Source organism: Argopecten irradians, chromosome 6, assembly GCF_041381155.1.
Source record: "Argopecten irradians isolate NY chromosome 6, Ai_NY, whole genome shotgun sequence".
Classification (NCBI taxonomy): domain Eukaryota; kingdom Metazoa; phylum Mollusca; class Bivalvia; order Pectinida; family Pectinidae; genus Argopecten; species Argopecten irradians.
The window spans coordinates 37,501,413-37,524,532 of NC_091139.1; the positions used below are offsets into that span (position 1 = coordinate 37,501,413).

Genomic DNA, 23,120 nt, shown 5'->3' on the forward strand with positions numbered 1-23,120 from the left:
GACACTAGTGATTATAAAATGGCTTCTTCATATGTTATAGTCTAAACATAAAAAACAATACAAAAAAATACAAACCCTTGCACCATTTCCAACAAAAGAATGCCTCTTATTGCCTCTTAATGTTTATAATGTACGTAAAATATTCAATCTCATTAAAAGTGTGGATATTTTTGCATCATTATCTTAGATATTTTTTTGATGAGTGTAAGAATGATGCTGCAGTAACAATTTGCTCTATATACTAGTTTCTTTAATTTCATCCATGAAAAGGGATATTCTGCAGAGATAAATAATGTAATGAAATAGACATTTCCTTTTCAGCAAACTAATTGATACAAGTATCGTGATAATTCAAAAAGAAGGAAACCATGTTAACAGACAAACAATGTTTAATGATCTCCATACCCACTCATATATTATATTTGTTTACAATACATTAACAAACATATATACTGTATTAAAGCCATATTGTAAACTATTGTCAGAGTAAATCGTAACAGATAGTTTTCACTTGTAATTTAACAGATAAACGAAATCTATCATTTTGGACTTTAACTTGTATTTCATATTTTACAGAAAACAATGGTTCACAGCACTTTTAAGAGTAGAATTTCAGGTTAAGACACATATTTTCAAAATTTATATATTAAATAAAGGTTGAGAAGTAGGTCATGTATTTATCCTCTGTGAGTTACAAAGCACAGAATCCATCATTTTTTCTATTCAAAGATGCTCCACCGCCGACAGAGCATAAATGATATTCACCATTTGAACAATAATTGATGTTTAATCGTGTATACATGTGACTAATTAACACAAAAAATATAAAACAATTTATTTTGCCTTTAGTACATGGGCAATCAGCACTTCATTCCATACTATAGGATATAGTGTCACAGAATTTTTTCGGGATGCAGTTAATTATTTTTTTATATTCTAAACTAAAAGTAAAATAAGAGCTCAAACTTTTAAGTGATGGTAATGGTGTAAAGTAAGTAGCTTTTGTAACTGAAGAAAAATACTAAATCGTCTGCTCCTATGTTTGATAGTGAAAAAATACCATTTGTCAGCGGTGGAGCATCTTTAATTAATAACCATATGGCACAAATACTTTACATGTGCTGAGACAAGTTTACAATGGACATAATTCTCAGTATCATTCAAATAGAACATACACCAGATTTGGGCAACTTGTATATAAATTACTGAATTTGTACGAGACATGCTTTGGAGACTTGAAATTTGAACAAATTGAACAAGAACTATTTCATAGACATTATCTATCTAAATCATCAAATGCTTTGAACGTTTATCAATAGACCGGTTTAATATCGAGTAGTAAATAATGATACGTAAATTTTTGACAACATAGATGAGCATTTCACCTGAACTTGTTAACACCTATAATTTCACAATGAATTCTTCCCCTCTTAGATTGCCAAACTAAGCATACAACCTCCATTTAACAGCTCAGGGTTTTAATAAATAGTCCTGATTTAGTACTTCCTTGCTATCACTGATAATGGCTTCAGATCGAAATGTTACGATTAAGTAGTGTTGTTTAGTTTTCCAGTTAAATTTATATACCTTTATTTTAAAATGAACTGTTCCAGTCTTATGATTAGAAGATTTCATATGTGTCTTTGGGGGTGAAAGAGTCAATATTCAGCTACCATTGATAAACATTCAGAGTATATAATGAAGATATCACTTTGTATAATTTGATTTGTTTAGTTATCAGTGTCCGCTGGTTACCATTAGAAATGTCTGTCGGCACCAGGTGAAGAGACTGACGGATGCGTGATGTATCGATGAGATTCCTGATGTGAGAACTTTCTGTACACTGTCCGGCGTATATTCACTTCTGAAATCAAAATTAATTTGATTGAAGATACAGATAATTATACACATTGATAAACCCACAAAATCTCAAGTCCGTAGGCTTGTTTTATCATTTTTTTTAGTTCAAAGACCAAACTAATTTCTTTTCCATTGTAAACTTAAAAACATAAAATGTTGAAAAATCAAATATTTTATTGAGTGTTCATAACTAATGTCAATATTTAGGTTTTTTATGATAACCATGCAAATTAAAGATTTATGATATACAAAAGTTTTATTTGTTGAGTCATCAATAAATTTTGAGATATGAGCAAACTTTTACCAAAAACATTCAGAAATCATGTTAAATTGAAATGCACTCTTTTTAACTTCATAGAAATGCAAGAACTATAATATCATTCAAATTGTGGTTAAACATTGTAAGAGTATGAGAACAATTAATATCATCAGTACAGGAAGGTACTTACAAAATAATATTTTCTTCCACCCAGTGGTAGGCAAGATAAAGGAGGTTGGCCGTTTGGCCACATATCCAAAAGGAATAATCCCTAAAGAAGTCCCAGGATAACCAGATATAGTTCAATAGCTGTGTCCACAGCTCCGGGGACAGTCCGTATATCTATCAACAGGACCAGGAGGCATTTATCACAAGGTGGCAAACATTTAAGTAGTGGTCAAATAAAAGGTGTAAAAAGTAATCATCTGTCTAGTTGTAATATCTTACCTGTTACTTTAATACATTGAACATATTTCTATATTAGTATAGATCAAAGAAGTAATTTCACTAGTAATACTGCAGAATAAATTGGATATTTCAATTGCATGCCTGCAGGATATCTATAACTTGAGATTAATGAAGAGAGATTGCCAACCAAAGATTAGAAATAGAACATGGGAAATATATACATACTCAATCTAAACATTTTGATAACATTACCCAAACCTTAATGAATAATAATAGATATTTACCCATTTTAAACATTGGGATAACTTCAATGCTGCCCATAATCTGAAGGGAGCCGACACCTCAAGGAATTGGTTCCAGAACTGGAGCAGACGAGTCCATGCCTCCAACATGTACGGGCCGACGGCAGCATGTACCTTACCATAGTACAGGGGGACATTCACACAAACCCAGCTATAGAAAGAATTCAAAGTTTATTATCAACAGAAAATGTAACGAAATAAAAGAAATATTTCTAACAGAGTATGCACTAAATGCACATAGTTTTGTCCTTTTTTTATGATGACAAAAATTGATTTAATTTCTGCAAATATATCAACATGCAAGCATATTAACAAGTGAACGTTTTTAATAAATATTTTAAATTTCAGCTGTATTGTGATGCACCGGTAATTACTGTCACATAGAAATAATCTGATAGTTAACAGTGTGTATATGTACCATGATACTTACCCATATGCCATAGATGTATACAGGTAAACCCTGCCCCAAACCTGTCTTGTAAATGCCAATATTCCATAGTCTTCCAGAAACTGCACTGTTCGTGAGGCTACAACATTATATCACAAGTTGTTCATTTTCTCTCTTTTTTTTTTTACTGCTACACTTTATGTATGAAATTTACTTCTACGAACAAAAAAGTTTTTTTTTTCATATTTCCGTATGTAGAACACAATTATTTCTCACACCAAATTATTAACATGCTTTGCAAATTTCATTATTTTTAGGATGGTTACCATAGCAACTATAGCTACAATGATACACAATCATCATACCTATAGCATTGAGGATTTACTCGATATTGGAAATTCAACAATTTAATCACTAAAAAAGCTTTGATGACAGATTTGAGGGCAAAAAGGGCACAAACCATATATAGTGCTTGATTTAACTATTGATTTATCCATTTATTTATCTGTGCAATTCACTTCTAATTGAGTTTGCTTTCCCAATGAAGTAGTGAGAACAAAAAGGATTCTATTATAACATGAAAGCCCCTATTTTTCCCGAATTGTGTGATTTGACCATTAATATGTATATCACAAGCTTAAAATGTTTCAAAATATAATCCATACAATCTATACACAAATGATGAACACAAGCTTGTATGCCATGATTTGTCTTCCATTTCCATGAGGAGCTTTGTGAGACTTACATCTCATGGAAGAGCTGAAGTAAATGTCATAGGCAACGATACCAGACACCACAGAAATAAGTAGAAACATCAGCAGTCCCCATGGAAACCGAGTCTGATCCAACTTCTGTTGGAGTTCCTGGAAATGAAATTATAAAGTATTCAGTAATGTACAATAGAAAAGTATATCCATATTACCATAACAATAGAAAAGTATGTCCATATTACCATAACAATAGAAAAGTATGTCCATATTACCATAAACAATAGAAAAGTATGTCCATATTACCATAACAATAGAAAAGTATGTCCATATTACTATAAACAATAGAAAAGTATGTCCATATTACTATAAACAATAGAAAAGTATATCCATATTACCATAACAATAGAAAAGTATGTCCATATTACCATAACAATAGAAAAGTATGTCCATATTACCATAAACAATAGAAAAGTATGTCCATATTACCATAACAATAGAAAAGTATGTCCATATTACCATAAACAATAGAAAAGTATGTCCATATTACCATAAACAATAGAAAAGTATGTCCATATTACCATAACAATAGAAAAGTATGTCCATATTACCATAAACAATAGAAAAGTATGTCCATATTACCATAAACAATAGAAAAGTATGTCCATATTACCACAAACAATAGAAAAGTATGTCCATAATACCACAAACAATACAAAAGTATGTCCATATTACCATAACAATAGAAAAGTATGTCCATATTACCATAACAATAGAAAAGTATGTCCATATTACCACAAACAATAGAAAAGTATGTCCATATTACCATAACAATAGAAAAGTATGTCCATATTACCACAAACAATAGAAAAGTATGTCCATATTACCACAAACAATAGAAAAGTATGTCCATATTACCACAAACAATAGAAAAGTATGTCCATATTACCATAACAATAGAAAAGTATGTCCATAATACCACAAACAATAGAAAAGTATGTCCATATTACCACAAACAATAGAAAAGTATGTCCATATTACCATAACAATAGAAAAGTATGTCCATATTACCATAACAATAAAAAGTATGTCCATATTACCTAAACATAGAAAAGTATGTCCATATTACCATAACAATAGAAAAGTATGTCCATATTACCACAAACAATAGAAAAGTATGTCCATATTACCATAACAATAGAAAAGTATGTCCATATTACCATAACAATAGAAAAGTATGTCCATATTACCATATAACAATAGAAAAGTATGTCCATATTACCATAACAATAGAAAAGTATGTCCATATTACCATAAACAATAGAAAAGTATGTCCATATTACCATAACAATAGAAAAGTATGTCCATATTACCATAACAATAGAAAAGTATGTCCATATTACCATAAACAATAGAAAAGTATGTCCATATTACCATAACAATAGAAAAGTATGTCCATATTACCATAAACAATAGAAAAGTATGTCCATATTACCATAACAATAGAAAAGTATGTCCATATTACCATAAACAATAGAAAAGTATGTCCATATTACCATAACAATAGAAAAGTATGTCCATAATACCACAAACAATAGAAAAGTATGTCCATATTACCATAACAATAGAAAAGTATGTCCATATTACCACAAACAATAGAAAAGTATGTCCATATTACCATAACAATAGAAAAGTATGTCCATATTACCATAACAAAGAATAGAAGAAGTAGTCCATATTACCATAACAATAGAAAAGTATGTCCATATTACCAAACAATAGAAAAGTATGTCCATATTACACAACAATAGAACAAATAGAAAAGTATGTCCATATTACCATAACAATAGAAAAGTATGTCCATATTACCATAACAATAGAAAAGTATGTCCATAATACCACAAACAATAGAAAAGTATGTCCATATTACCATAAACAATAGAAAAGTATGTCCATATTACCATAACAATAGAAAAGTATGTCCATAATACCACAAACAATAGAAAAGTATGTCCATATTACCATAACAATAGAAAAGTATGTCCATATTACCATAACAATAGAAAAGTATGTCCATATTACCATAACAATAGAAAAGTATGTCCATATTACCATAACAATAGAAAAGTATGTCCATATTACCATAACAATAGAAAAGTATGTCCATATTACCATAACAATACAAAAGTATGTCCATATTACCATAAACAATAGAAAAGTATGTCCATATTACCATAACAATAGAAAAGTATGTCCATATTACCACAAACAATAGAAAAGTATGTCCATATTACCACAAACAATAGAAAAGTATGTCCATATTACCATAAACAATAGAAAAGTATGTCCATATTACCATAACAATAGAAAAGTATGTCCATATTACCACAAACAATAGAAAAGTATGTCCATATTACCATAACAATAGAAAAGTATGTCCATATTACCACAAACAATAGAAAAGTATGTCCATATTACCATAACAATAGAAAAGTATGTCCATATTACCATAACAATAGAAAAGTATGTCCATAATACCACAAACAATAGAAAAGTATGTCCATATTACCATAAACAATAGAAAAGTATGTCCATATTACCATAACAATAGAAAAGTATGTCCATATTACCACAAACAATAGAAAAGTATGTCCATATTACCATAACAATAGAAAAGTATGTCCATATTACCATAACAATAGAAAAGTATGTCCATATTACCATAAACAATAGAAAAGTATGTCCATATTACCATAACAATAGAAAAGTATGTCCATATTACCATAACAATAGAAAAGTATGTCCATATTACCATACATAGAAAAGTATGTCCATATTACCATAAACAATAGAAAAGTATGTCCATATTACCATAAACAATAGAAAAGTATGTCCATATTACCATAAACAATAGAAAAGTATGTCCATATTACCATAAACAATAGAAAAGTATGTCCATATTACCATAAAATAGAAAAGTATGTCCATATACCAAACAATAGAAAAGTATGTCCATATTACCATAACAATAGAAAAGTATGTCCATATTACCATAACAATAGAAAAGTATGTCCATATTACCATAAACAATAGAAAAGTATGTCCATATTACCATAAACAATAAAAAGTATGTCCATATTACCATAAACAATAGAAAAGTATGTCCATATTACCATAAACAATAGAAAAGTATGTCCATATTACCAAAACAATAGAAAAGTATGTCCATATTACCATAAACAATAGAAAAGTATGTCCATATTACCATAACAATACAAAAGTATGTCCATATTACCATAAACAATAGAAAAGTATGTCCATATTACCATAACAATAGAAAAGTATGTCCATATTACCATAAACAATAGAAAAGTATGTCCATATTACCATAACAATAGAAAAGTATGTCCATATTACCATAAACAATAGAAAAGTATGTCCATATTACCATAAACAATAGAAAAGTATGTCCATATTACCATAAACAATAGAAAAGTATGTCCATATTACCATAAACAATAGAAAAGTATGTCCATATTACCATAACAATAGAAAAGTATGTCCATATTACCACAAACAATAGAAAAGTATGTCCATATTACCATAACAATAGAAAAGTATGTCCATATTACCATAACAATAGAAAAGTATGTCCATATTACCATAACAATAGAAAAGTATGTCCATATTACCATAAACAATAGAAAAGTATGTCCATATTACCACAAACAATAGAAAAGTATGTCCATATTACCATAACAATAGAAAAGTATGTCCATATTACCATAAACAATACAAAAGTATGTCCATATTACCATAACAATAGAAAAGTATGTCCATATTACCATAAACAGACATAATATAGAGTTGTATAAGTAGTACTAGTAAATGATAGTTTTACAGATCAGGCCCCTAGATCACGAAGCAGACTTCAGTTTAGAATTAGCCAATCTAAAAACATTATAACACATATGATTGGCTAAGTCTAAACTCAAGTCCAAAACTGTTTTATGATTCTGGAGTCTGGTTTTAATTTGCTACTGGTAAAGACAAAATTAAAGGTAGATAACACAGAATTTTGGTTACCTTGCAGACATCAGAACACTGCTCAAGTCCTTCGACACTTGATTTGCCTCTTGTTGCCAGTTCATCGTTGGTGATGGAGAAGGAACGAAAGGTTTTCTTCAGTAGCTTCTTGTCCAGTATCTTGCTGGATGTTTCCCAGGTATCCAGCAAATACTGCATTAAGATACTGGTGAGAGAAAAGGTCAGGTCTCACTTACTGAGAAGCAAACGGCTACTATTTACTGTTAAAATATACAAATAATATAAAAGAAACCATTTTATTTTGCATAACGAATTTGCAAAAATGAAACCATTTACTTTGAATACTGACGAAAGCATATGTTCAATATAATTTGTAGTCATTGGAGATATATATTCAAGTATGGGCCTGTTGCATGCTATTGCCAAACTCTATCTGTAAAACAAGAAAAAGAATAACATACTTATCCATAGAGTCATGATTGTTACTATTGTTTTTTAGCTCCTATTGATGGGACTAACCTAGACTGGTGAAGGTACTTGGTGTACATCTGAACCCACACACTGTAACACTGTTCATCAGTGGACAAGCAGTACACCAGACTTGACATCAGCTACAACACAAATCACATCATGTCGTCAAATCCTTTTTTCATTAATGGCTAAAGCACATGCATTTATCAGAATCACCACATGTCAGTTTTATGTATTGATCATGAAATCCCTTTAAAAATTGTTTTGGAATTAAGGGTATTCAGACAATATAAGCTATCGAAACTAAAATGAATCAAATTCAGTACATGGCAAAGTAATCCACATAGTCAGATATTTTATAGTATTGAAGTCTGTTCAATCATATTTCTAGAATGACAAAATAAAATTAAAAGAAGCACTCACTGACAGACTAAAATCCTTCCAACAATGATTCTGATTACCCTTATATATTAAATCAAATATTATATTTTTATAGATTATGTAATTACCTCAGCCATCATCTGACGTGATGTGTTGGGTGTGGCCCTCGTCAGATATGAAGGGAACAGGTTCCTCATGTTAGCTGTCGTGCCACCATATACAATGGTCTGTAAGACAAAAATAAAACTTGAGACAAAGAAGTCATATTTGGAGCATACCACACATCACATAGAAATGTATTACAGTAAAGACACCAACACATTTAAATATATCTGATTTAAAAAAAAAATTAGAATGCGCTTCCACAATCTGGGTATTGTTTAATGATTTGATATAAAGTAAACAGACACTAATTCTAGTTTTACCTTAATGTCAGGATAGAGATTCTGCAGCTTTCTACTGAGGTCCCCTGGCATCTGACGATCTCCAAATATAAGGTCGAGTAGGTAGAAATACTCCCGCACCGTGATTACTCCATACACTGTACTCAGGGCCTTTTTATTCCTGTAACCAAGTGTGAAAACGATGATAATGGATAACTTCAGTACTGGTAAGTATTACAACAGTATTCCTTTATACCTATATTTATGTCATCATACCAATTAACTAGAAGGACACACTATGCTATTGCTATAAAACATATTTCAAGGAAGTAAACAAAAAGCTTAATGCTAAAGTTCTAATTCTTAAAAGTAAAATCTAAATTCAGTAACTATACTTCACATATATAACAACTTATACTAGATATATAGAGAGCCTGTACATACTCGAGCAGTTCCTCCAGATACTCCACACAGTAGTTAGCTACTGGTCGCACCTTCAGGGTCGGCTGCATGACCTCGATCCACACTGAAACATCAAAACTTTATATATATAGCAATCACATCAATCACACACACAAATACAAACATAGGAATATGTATATCATCCTCAATACCCCAGAGGTTACCATCACTGATGTAATTTTACAATTCTAGACTATGTCATAGCAAAACTGAAGACTCTGTGCAACAGCAGATGAAATGTGTAGTTCTTTGATATATATATCAAAATAATTGAAAAATAATACACTGTATACACATGTACATGTAGTTTTAAAGTTGGGCGTTCAAATGAAGTCTCTGCTGGCCTGTTATTGGTCAGGTTGTTTCTTCTGAAATAATTCCGTTTTGTTATGACATATTCCAGGGGTGGATACCATGACAGTGATAGTAACCCTCATATTGATAGTGCATGTATTTTAAATATCCATACACAGGAAAAGTAGTTTTTTCACTACTAATAAGGATATATAAAACCGGATTTTAGTGAGGAAAAAAACCTGCATCACTACACAGCAAAATTTACTCTTACAATTTTGTAGATAGCAATACAGCTACACAAGTGCTTTCTTAAGGATGTACTCCTCTGAGAAGTCAAAATTTTCTTGTATTAAACTTTTTTTCTCATATAGATTTTTGGAAAGAGGAGTTCATATCATGAAAGAAAATGAAAGAAAAAACATATGTCCGTGTGCTCGTTTTTGAGCTACTGTCACTCAAAGATACCTAGTTGACGAAATATTGGATTTTATGGGAATTTTGCCGTTTTGACCATATACACAAGAGATTAAAGCCATAATTTCCTAATGAAGTGTTTGAAATGTATTAATGTTTGTAGAATTTATTTTCCAGTAGTCTTCTTTTAAAATATACCAATTTTGATTAATAAGACTAACATTTTTTCTCAACATAACAACATATGCTACCCCTACCCCTTAATTTTGAGCTACAAAATGTACCATTTCCAGCCATTTTTGCGAAATCTAACCCTTTATAGAAAAAGTTCTGGTATTAAACTTTTGTTTATATTTTGCATATCAATAGGGAAAGGGTTGTTCTTTCAAAAGCAGGCAGAAAAATGAGGGGTCCGTGTGCTTACTTTTTTGCCCCACTTGAATATTTGTTATTTTTTCATTATTTTAGAGTAAAAAATAAAAGTGCTCAAATTACCATTAAATGTAAAAATAAAGTGAAAAAAGTGAATCATTTACACATTAATGCTCAATATTTTAATTACCATGAACCAAGTAAAGATTTACAGCAAAAATTAGCTTGATACAGCTAACAAGAGGCCTGAGTACCTTGGCAATAATCATATAGGAAATTAATTAGATATAGTGTCATGGTTGCCATCTTCGATTGGGGATCAACCAGAGATGTAACAACACTTCGTTGGGACCATGTCAGGCTCCTTTCATGCAAGTTTCAGCCAAATCGCACGGTTAGAACTTGAGAAGAAGTTCAAAATGTGTTTTCAAGATGGCGGCTGTGGTGGCCATCTTGGATTTCGGATCGACCCGAAAAATAAGAACACTTTGTCGGGACCATGTCAGGATCATTTCATGCAAATTTCAGCCAAATCGCACGGGTAGAACTTTAGAAGAAATTCAAAATGTGTTTTCAAGATGGCGGCTGTGGCGGCCATCTTGGATTTCGGATCGACCTGAAAAATAAGAACACTTTGTCGGGATCATGTCAGGATCATTTCATGCAACTTTCAGCGAAATCGCACTGGTAGAACTTGAGAAGAAGTTCAAAATGTGTTTTCAAGATGGCGGCTGTGGCGGCCATCTTGGATTTCGGATCGACCCGAAAAATAAGAGCACTTTGTCGGGACCATGTCAGGATCATTTCATGCAAGTTTCAGCCAAATCGCACGGGTAGAACTTGAGAAGAAGTTCAAAATGTGTTTTCAAGGTGGTGGCTGTGGCGGCCATCTTGAATTTCGGATTGACCCGAAAAATAAGAACAATTTGTCGGGACCATGTCAGGATCATTTCATGCAAGTTTCAGCGAAATCGCACCAGTAGAACTTGAGAAGAAGTTTAAAATGTGTTTTCAAGATGGCGGCTGTGACGGCCATCTTGGATTTCAGATCGACCCGAAAAATAAGAACACTTTGTCTGACCATGTCAGGATCATTTCATGTAAGTTTCATCTCAATCCCACTGGTCAAACTTGAGAAGAAGATTGAAATGTGAAAAGTTTACGGACGGCGCACGGCGGACAGCGGACGGTGCACGACGACGGACGAAGCATGATGGCTATAGGTCAGATGACCTAAAAATGCTGGTGCAGTGATGATTTAAGTAAAAACAATTCAGTAAAAAATGGTAAAAATTTGGCTCTACTCAAAGCGAAAAAAGACACAATTTCAAAATGGCCGCCAAATGGGCCATTTCTTAAAATCCCCGTAAAAAAAATCTGCTAAAGTTAGAACTGTAATTTTTTGACAAAATTTGCAACTGGCAACTTGCTACAGATATTGATAAATTGTATTTGAAAATCTCATAACTTCTTAGATCTTTGTCGAAACGAGACTTCAACGGGACTGAAACCTCAGAAGAATACATCCTTAAAAGTTTTCTTGCAGATGCAAGTATGCTGTAAACCTTGTTATCGTACAAGGAAAGGGGCCATAATATTACAAATTATCAAAAAAAAAAAGGATTTACGTGAGGTTTTTTTATTTGATTTCATAGCTTAAAGTTCAGTCAGAACTAGGAACAAAACAGTGGAAATTAAACAAAGTTTAACAAAGGTTAAGTAAGTTCAGGTTAATGTAACTTAACTATATACCTTTATGTACACAATACTTGGAAAAGTTTTATATTTCCTGATTATTAATCATGGGTGTATTTTTGGTACATTATACATACTCCGCAGTCCACATTTTAGGTCCAGGTGACCACACTGCCCAAGTGACCACAGTATGGTCAGACACCTGCTAGATCGGTTCTGGTTGGTCTTCAGAAGTTCCAAAAACTGAAAAATAACATTGGTTGTCAACATACTATGTTATAATGTACACGTATACAAAAGAGCTTAAATTCCATAATGGTCTATAAGTATTCTATGCCCCTTTTTGAGGCCTCAATTTCACTTATCTCTAATTATATTATAAACCAAATGGCTGATTTCCATGTACAAATGTTGTGGCTTACAGCCCAGTTTCATTATGTTATTTCTTTTTTTATTCATGGCTTTTGAAAAAAAGTTTAGTCCTAATTTGGTCCTATTTAGCGCTCCCTCATATTTTTTTTTCAATTTCTTAAGCGTCCTGGGCATTTACTGGGTTGATTACAGGATTTTCAAAAAAATGAACGGGATCACTTGACATGGTTCCATATAAAATAGAAAATACTGTATTGCTTCCTCCAATTTAATGGTGGTGGGAGGATGTTATTAAAATTTGTGAATAAATTATCTTTAAAACATGGCAATACCTACCTGGTTCAGTTTAGACAAAGCTACATCTGGTTTGACTTTAACAAGCAGCTGAATAAAGATCCGATAACCAAGGGTGGAATTTCCTGAAACAAATGAATAAACAGGTGAATCAATTTAAACATGGCAAAAAAATTATTTTTATAGTTATAAGGCTAACCATGTCTTTTAACCCCTGCCATTTTATATTAAACTCTTATCTGTTAAATCTAAGGCATGCTTTCTGAAGAACAGATAACATAAATCTAGTAAATGGAAATTTTTAATAACAATTAATAGGTAGAATACAGCCAAACCTGTCTAAAGATGAACCGACAGACACACAAATCAAAGGTTATAGCCAGGTCTTTATACACATGTCTAAATGTGTTGAAATAGGTCTTTTGGGACCGTAGGAATGTGGTCTTAAGCAGGTGATCTTTATAGAGAGTGGTCACTAATACAGGTCTTACTTCAGAAAGTGTACTCACCTTTGTTAAGTTCTGTAAGCATGGTGTTCACACAGTGGTATAACATATGCTCCATGGTTTCCTGAGTGGCCTGCTTAATCACTGATGTGATTGTTTGCTGACATTGTCGTCCAAGGTGGCAGAGTGGGAAATCTGAAATGACACAATTCACAAATAACATGTCAATTTGTCTAAAAAAAGGTTATCTACAAATTGGGCTGATTAATGATTAAAGATGCTCCACCGCTGACAAATGGTATTTTTTCACTATCAAAAACAGGAGCAGACAATTAAATATTTTTCTTCAGTTACAAAAGTTACTTACTTTACACCATTACCACCATTGAAAAGTTTGAGCTTCTAATTTTACTTCAAGTTAAAAATATGAAAAATAATTAATTGCATCCCGAAAAAATTCTGCGGCACTATATGCTATTTGGAATGAAGTACTAATTGCGTGTGCAACAAAAGGAAAATAAATTATTCTATAGTATTTTTTTGTGTTAATTAGACATGCATTTACACGATTAAACACCAATTATTGTTCAAATGATGAATATCATTTATGCTCTGTCGGCGGTGGAGCATCTTTAACTAATAGTTAACTGCCAACAGTATGCTGTGAACCAACTATTTTTCCTGTTTGTTTTACTTTCACAAATGCATGTAAATTCAAAGTTTATATATTATCTCTGTGAAATAACATCTACATCATTTATTTTGATAGAAATTTCCACTCTTTTTTTAAATCCACGAATGTTAATCTTTTTAAAACTTGTTTTTCAAAGGAAATCACAATTTAATAGTCAAATGGTTGATCACACATCAGCGCACTAATCAAGTTATCAAGGTTGTAGCGATAGTATGCAGATGTAATGATCAACCGTAGTCGTGTTATTATTGCGTAAGGATTACAGAAATTAAGAAACCTTTCGTGTACATGAAGTCAGGAAACCCTGGAGTTCAGTGTGTATAATGTCATCATTTTATGTTGCCTCGTATCTGCTACACGTAGCCATAACTTGCATTGTAGAGCGGCGATTACACATAAGTACAAATGTGTAAATAATTCTGTATGAATGACTTTATTTTTCCCAATAAATTTTACAGAAGTTTCTGATTTTAAGTATTAATGTTATCTTACAGTATGTAATTGCATTTGAATCAGACAAAAAACATTGAGAAATCAATAGCTGAACAGAGCTGGCTAACCCGTCACACGTCATAAAACTTTGTTTTCATGACGTAAATAGATAACGTCAACATGTATGTTTACATGTAGTTTACATGTACCTGTACACATAAGGTAGCTTAACCTCTCTTTTAAGTCTTAACAAACTGCCACGACAAGAGCTTTTGTAACATAAACAATTTACCTTTAGGCTTGTTGGTGAAGACCGGATCAGATTCGGGAACCTTTTCTAGTTTCAGGTTCAGGAAAGATGCCAGATCTTTTAGCCACACCTCCAAGTTGTCTGGGAAACTTGTCTGGGTCGAGACCAAGGTAGACTTCACATCATCTTTTGTGATCTATAAAATATGAACATTCTTAGAATCACCGACCAGCAAAACTACAATTCAGCCACCTAAGATATGAGATCTTCTGAAATGCCATTTAAACCATTTGCCGGGCATAAATAAAGGTCATTACAGTATTCCAAATCAGAAGAATAATGTTTGTTAAATATGAGTATAAAACAAGGTCATGAAACTAAAATATGGAAAATCCTGATTGTGAATGAGAAGAGTTGGCAAGTGTGTTGCATTCCACTTGATAATTTCCCTTGATGGAAAGTAGAGCAGACATCGCGAAAGTTGGAAAAAATGGCTGGACAAGCTGGACCAAACAAGATTTTGCCAGACCGAACATTAAAGGCCCATTACCTTTCCGGAGCAAAATAAAAAGGTTTCTTAAAAAACATTAATAACACCAGAAAATGCATACCAATGATCTAAAATAAGGTTACGACACCAAACATATGCAAGATTGCCTGCGTAATATATGAAAACAGTTGAGAGTCAATTCGCTGTTTTGCCGTCTGGCGCAGTGATAGTCAACTACCGCGCGGTATTTAGGACGACGGCGGGAAACATAATACGACCCGCGTTATGAAAATAAACATTTTATTTATTTTAATCAAATCGTTCTGAAGGTGATGATAAATGTAGTATTAACGGTAAGTTAATAATTTTTAGGACTCTACAAAATTATCGATCTTGTTTTACATTCCCATTTTAAAAATTAAAAGCCGTTTCGGAAAGGTAGTGGGCCTTTAAGGTGAATTTTTGAAGTAAACATAATTTCCTGCTATTAGTATCCAGACAGCTATTTTCATGATTATCTTATGCAGTTTATATCTTAAATTCCGTTTGGCACCTGCATAATACTTCAGAAATGCTATTTCTATCGACTTCCGGTTCTCAATAATTGCTGGACGGTCGGTCTGGACCGGATTTAAAATAGGCGATCTGCTTCAATTTTTCTGGACATGTCCATCAGACCGGCACATTTCGCGATGTCTGTAGAGGAAAGTCAGGAAACATTGGCAGTCAACACAAAATACCAGAAACTTTCTTTTTTATGTCAAAGCAATAAATCTGATATTAACCAATAGATTTCAAACATCAGACAGCTTAATTAAAGATAAGTACAGAAATTTCAGAACCATATGATAAAACTTGTTCAAGCATAGATGCATTTTAAATTGACAGCATATGTTTAGACTACTTACAGTAGAAATAGCTTCGGCGTAGTCCACCTGTTTCTTCTTTTCCTGTTCAGGCTTCTTCTTTTTGCTCTGCACCGTTTTCCTGTCACCACCAGCTTTACCATTCTGCTCCTTATTAGATGGTGAGGATTTCTCATGGTTCCTACTAGCTTTTAACTCTTCTTTTCTCTCCTTTTCCAGAAAGGCATCATACATGGTCACTGATTCCTTAAGTGGTTCTGAAAAGAATTAAAAATAATGTTTATAGTTTCTCAGCATTCATTTTTATTGCAATTTGTTATCATAGTCTAGTTTGGTTACAAATTATATCTAATATATGGAGGTAATAACCTAATAAGAAAAATATATCAGTGCATTAGGCTACTTAAAATCAGCACACTACTGTTAAAACATTACAGGATTATATTACTTATATGATGATGTTGTGCACGAGGTCAAATGTTTAGAGCTGTCATTGATATAAATTTTAAGTATCAATATATCAAAAGGAAAATAGCACGATGTATTGATATGTATCTAAACAATGGTGATGTTAAATTTGGAACGGTCGTTTTGTGTATTACATAATTGGTTTATGAATGAAAACAATGTATGTCACTCGGGAACTCTTGCTGTGTATAATATATAATATATGTGTATATATATAATTCATGGTAATTGCGAAAAAATCATAGAATTAACATGATCCTGAACCTTACAAAATATTAGGGCTGAAACGATTTTAGTAATTTTTGTATTCGATTAATTCGGGGTCACATGTAATCGATTACTAATCGATTAATCTGTTTGAATTGGAAGGCAACTATATTTTTTCACCTACTGACCTACTTGAAAACGTCCGCCATGTTTGTTAACAACAAATAATAACACCTACCGAAATAATATAAGACAGAGGACATGCCTTACATAATATAAAGAGGCGTATTACGCAACAAATAAGAATAGATTTATTGACAAAACAAACGTAATTTGATCCCAATAAGCTCTGAATTTCCGTTCCTATATCGTCTTCCGTAAACATCGTTTAAATCAAGTCTGCTAACCCGCTGTTTTGACGTGACCTTCACACGTACGACTCAATCAACCAAATTTGGATCGCCACGAAGCGACATGACCAAATTTTCGGGGTCAATGAACTTTTTTATTCCGTGATCAAAAAAATAAAATAAATTCAACAACTCTTATATTCCAACTTATAATATGAACAAAAACAATCTTTTTATATGATAATACACATGCAATAGGTAAAATTTAAATGTTTCAAGATTACTGCTCCTGTCCCGCTCCCCCGCGCGTCCCGAGCGGCGATTAGGCCATCTCGTGACGTAACAACATGGAGTCGAGTCGCTAGTGAAAATTGCGAACAGGCGTGTTTGCAAGCTTTCTCATGACATCCACTTTCATTGAGTTAATGAACTTGAAACTTCCACAGAGACGTAATTTAACAAGTATTTCTCACATCATATATGCATTGTTGAGTTCAAACATGTACATAAAGAGATGAAACTCCAGTCGGAATGAACTTACTTCAGAAATCCATGATACAAAATATACAACACAACTGGTATACTGCAAGAAATAATACAAAATTTGTTGGCATTCGAAATTCAATTGTTACTGGGTCATAGGCAGGTCATCAAGTACAATGGGACTCATTCACATACCATGTGATATCTGCAAACGTTATTGGGTATCACGTGATACGTGAATCAGTCCCATTTTGGTCATTGTATCAATTTTAGAAAATAGGAATCAATATATATATATATCGTATCTGAAGATGAGAATGGATCATTAATACATTGATATCGTTTGTAACAATGACAGCTCTACAAATTTTGCAAAATTCTTCTACCACGATATATTTTGAACCATAAGATTTTCCAGTGATTTTCACCTTTTGAATAGGGAAATAATAATGGTAATGAAGAGCTAATAACTTTTGGGAATCTTCAAATAAATACACTTAGAGATTAAAAGTTGTTTTGGTGGAAGTGTGTACCTTTAAGTCTAACAATTTGAATCAAATCTGGACTCACAAAATATCATGTAATATTGGAGGGCATTTAAATACCCTGCTTGGAACACAATTAAGGCAGCTATAGTAGGATTAGTCATTCTTATGGGAGATTTCAGAAAAGATGGCGTGATGTCGCAGAAAGTTTACATCCGGGTCCTCAAAGGTACAAACACAGTATGGCGACTGATAAAAACAATAACAGATACGTACATCCCTGCTTCATAATCGATAGTTTGACAAAAGTTAACACTTTCATACTTGCAAATTCTGATTTTGAAATGGTTTCTTATTGTTTCACAGTTTACGAATGTTAAAGGCCCACTACCTTTCCGGAGCAAAATTTAAAGGTTTCTTAAAACCTTTAATAACATAAGAAAATACATATTGATGGCCTAAGATGAGATAACAACACAAAACAAATACAAGATTTCCTGCGTAATATATGATAACTGTCGAGATTCATTTCGCTGTTTTGCCGTCTGGCGCAGTGATAATCAACTACCGGGCGGTATTTAGGACGACGGTGGGAAACATAAGACGACCCCCGTTATGAAAATTAACATTTTAATTCTGTTAACAAATTGTTCAGAAGATGATGACAAGTGTAGTATTAACGGTAAGTTAATAACTTTTGCGGCTCTACAAAATTATAGATCTCGTTTTACATTCCCATTTTAAAGATTAAAAGCCGTTTCAGAAAAATAGTGGGCCTTTAACATTTTTATATTTTCATTTGTTTATTGCTAACAAGTGTAGATTTTAGTGTTGAAGCCACCTATCGAAGCGCTGCCGGGCCATCACACGTACCCGATTTTGTTCATACATATAAATTCAGGTTGTGAAAAAGGTGTTTATGAATAAATGATTTATTTCAATGTATCATGTTTCTGTTAAACATGAAAAAGCTGTTCACATTATGATATAAACAAAACATGAACCACCTGACCAGACCACGGCCGCTCGTGTATGGCTTCGTCGCTGGTAGATCACCGCAGGCCACAGCATTGTTTGGGAAATAAATCATATTAATGATTACCAACACTTTTATCTCAAAAAGTACTTGTTTAAGATATATATATTTCGTTATTTAATATGCACATATTGTTTTAATGGAATGCCCTTGTATCAACTACTGTGTTACACGTACACGTATGGCTGCCGATCTCGAAAAATAATATATGGTGAAATCGTTCAGTTTTCATGCTGCATATTTCATTTTTAATATTTCATTTTCAGCCGCTTTTATGCCATGGACTGCTGTGTTAAGTCTCCAATTGAAATGGTATTAATTTTATATAATTTGAATACATATTATTAGGTAGACTTCATTTAAATTGATATAAATTACAGATCGTAGTACTGTACGTAAATGCCGACCAGGATACATTGCGCACGGCTTCGAGAATCCTAATACTCAAAGTTTTGTTTAAAAATATGATATAATGAACCTACAAACTGACTCATTTGTATGTTATAAACTAAATCCCAAAATTGATGACAAAAATATTAACCAGAATACGTAATTTTATGACACTGAAAACGGACGAAATTCGGGTTCTCAGTTGTACTGTAATGGCTGCCGTGGGCTTGGGGTAATCTATGAAAGCAAATGTTTAATTTTGTACTAATCACACATCGTAAGGTGTTTTATCAAGAAACCCTTCGAAAACAGTAATTGCTTATAATTATATTTGGGGGGACTTTGAATTTAATTTGTAATTTCAAGTTGTTATTTGCAATATATCTGTCAATGTTTATACGTAATGGCGACCGTGTTTTCTCTTGGCGGTCGAAAATGGAGTATAAACAGAGTAAAACATATATGGATACCATATGTTTAAAATTGTAAATTATTGTAAAATATTTTTATTTACACTTTTCGAAATGTAAATAACGCAATAGTTCTCGGATTGCCATACTATTTATTACAATAAAATGTAAACAAACATCGCAAGCGGCTGTGTTCCCTCAATGTTTATGTGTACAGATATGGGAGTTGTACCTTTGAGCGCCCGGATGTACCTTTGTGTGACGTCATCGCCATCTTTTCTGAAATCTCCTATAGACACATCTTCAATTCTCCAGAAGTATTCCATTCTGTACAGGTATCGCCGATGTTGGTCATGTGATACGACTCGGGAGGTTCCGATCTATACGGTTATCGCCGATGTCAGTCATGTGATCTGATGCAACTTGGTTTTCTATTATTACAGAAAGTTTTAAGCATATATAGTGTTGATCTGTGGCCGCTTTTAAAATGCATGACATTCCTTCCCTCTATCTGAATGGTATGTCAGTGCTTTTATGGATCTAATTCATAATATAATACATGCATCCATATTCTCACATTGGATGTTTTAAAGCAGTTTATTAGAGCAAAAATTACATCGAACACTATATTTAGCATGTGTAACAGGGCGAGAGTAGTATGCCGCCAGCCGGGCTCGAACCCGCAACCCTGGGCTTACAGATCCGGTGCTCTACCGACTTAGCTTAAGGGAAATTCCCTCTAGCGCCAAGCTAGAAGGCGACCGTATCACTATGTACAATTATTCAAATATACATTGACATCCTACTAATATGCACATGCAGCTATATAGACGACGAACGAATATAGGCGCCAGGGTAAAACATACAACAGAAAGACGGACCGAAAAATATAGACAATGGTAATTTAGAAGAACATGCTGGTGTCTGTTGACTATCGGACAGTTCCAAAGTAAACTTCAACCGGGAGTCAACAGAGGAGGATACCCTATATGCAGAAATATAATTTAGATGACCCTGGCCAAAATAATAATTTAGAAACTTAATTTACTCACCAAAACACATTGCGCCACTAGTAATATTGTGGGTCTGAATTCCTGACCTGGACCCCTTCAAATTTCTGGCAGGACTAATGAAACCCATGTAAACCTATTTATACCACTCCAACGCCCCACCCCAAGGTATATTTTCCTGTGCGCTACGAAACGTACATGTAAAAACTACACTACATGAAGTGCATGCTATAAATAGTGAAGCGAAAATCCCTACGTCATTGCCGACAGAGGGTGCAACAATATTAAACTTATAATCATACCATGACGGGACCAACGGAAGCACACAAATATAAACAAATCCAATCCTGCTACACAGGTAACTGAACTATGGTTTTCGTTTATTCTGAACAACCGCCACCGGTTCTACCATTTATAAAGTCATATGTATACCCAATTTCGGTCTATATTAAGCAATGTTTCTTGACCACCAAAATTATTTATTTCAATCCTATAAATCCTGACAGACCTGCAATTTTTGATACAGGTCTGTACATATTACAGCAATAAACAGCAAATAGGAATTATATCATAATGAACAACGACTTATTTTATATGTCGTCAACAGTAGGAATAGAAAGTTAACTGTAAAACGTGTAACCTAATCAATTGGCACATATGGCTAACTGATGAGTGAGCAAAACACAAGTACAAAACAGCTGTAATTATTTAAATTGTTAGATACAATCATTTCAAATAAAAGCTTGAAATATTCTTAAATAATTAAGAACATTGGAAATAAAATCAAGGTTCATAAACAAACAAAAAATAATTAATACGCCGAAACAACAAAAAACATCATGTTGGAGGAGTTGCACAATACAAGGGAAAGTAAGGTGATGACGTTGACGAAAAGCCGGTAAGTTTTCAATTAGTGATATTGTGATGTCACTTACTGTTTGGCTCAATTCTCGGCATGTTGTCAATAAACTGTTTTTTCTCGGTTCGAGTAAGATGTGGAATCTGACTTTTGCCACCTTTCTTAGCCTTTCCAACCTTTTCCCAGTGAGGAGTTGTGCTCGCCATCTTGTTAACAGTATTGTGCTGTGCATAAGCGGCCCGGCGTTTTAAAAACCGATGTCGCTGGTACTGTTAAAAATAAATTTCCTGATAATATTGATAAACCTATGGCAAGCCGTTTTAACATTTAATCATATTGCCCCTTAAGGTAATTATTTTTCTCTTAAGTGAAATTATTTTTGTCTTAAGATAAAAAATTGTCCCCTTAAGTGAAAAAAACACATAATGCAAATTGTTTTTCGCCTTAAGATGAAAAGAATACACTTAAGACAAGTTTCGTTCCACTTAACTAAATCGATAACATAATGGAAATGAGGGTTTATTCCCTTAACATGGAAAGGATATCACTTAAGAGATAAACAAAAATGACTTCACATAATGCAAAGAATGTGTTCCTTAAGTGTAATGACATTCGTCTTAAGGTTAATATTATGGAACACATCTAGTATAGCGGACCCCATTTTTTCCGCGAAATATCACGAGTTTATTGACGGCGACCTGTATATATAGAGACCGCGTGAGCGGGCGGTCAAAAATTAAAAATATGGGTTTTTATGCAAAAAAAATGTTAAAATTTGAGCTTACCATGTCCTTTTTTGGTTAAAAACTGAAGTTTTCAACAAAGTTTTTAACTAGGGATCATGCGGAAGACATTGTAAACTGTACGAGAAAAAAATTCGGGATTTCGTTTTGGTTGTTAGCCGAGCACGCGCTGAACATGCGCAATGAGTGATTTTACGGACTTTGATTTTATTTGTAAACACAAGTACACGTGTAGTTTACGATGGTGACGATTCGAATGAATGATATATGACAGAAATAATGAAAACGTGGCAATATCCATCCACTGGCTTATTGAAATTGGATCATTATTCAGTTTGTCAGGTAAATATTGCTCAACAGAGGAAAATTTGGCGGGAAAAGACAGCGAC

At 33.0% G+C, this 23,120-nt stretch overlaps 1 protein-coding gene across 1 annotated transcript; it reads right to left on the minus strand.

Annotated features, from left to right (window-relative positions):
* Positions 1-371: 371 nt before the first annotated feature.
* Positions 372-22,268, minus strand: LOC138325796 (transmembrane protein 214-B-like). Its single transcript, XM_069271706.1, has 16 exons — positions 22,065-22,268; positions 16,333-16,547; positions 14,977-15,130; positions 13,622-13,753; positions 13,155-13,237; positions 12,584-12,689; positions 9,651-9,732; positions 9,249-9,387; positions 8,952-9,050; positions 8,491-8,582; positions 8,011-8,176; positions 3,963-4,080; positions 3,260-3,356; positions 2,812-2,980; positions 2,310-2,461; positions 372-1,864 (listed from the first exon to the last, which is right to left on the minus strand). The coding sequence occupies exons 1-16, from the start codon at positions 22,192-22,194 to the stop codon at positions 1,738-1,740; spliced, it is 2,061 nt and encodes a 686-aa protein (XP_069127807.1). The 5' UTR covers positions 22,195-22,268; the 3' UTR covers positions 372-1,737.
* Positions 22,269-23,120: the final 852 nt, after the last annotated feature.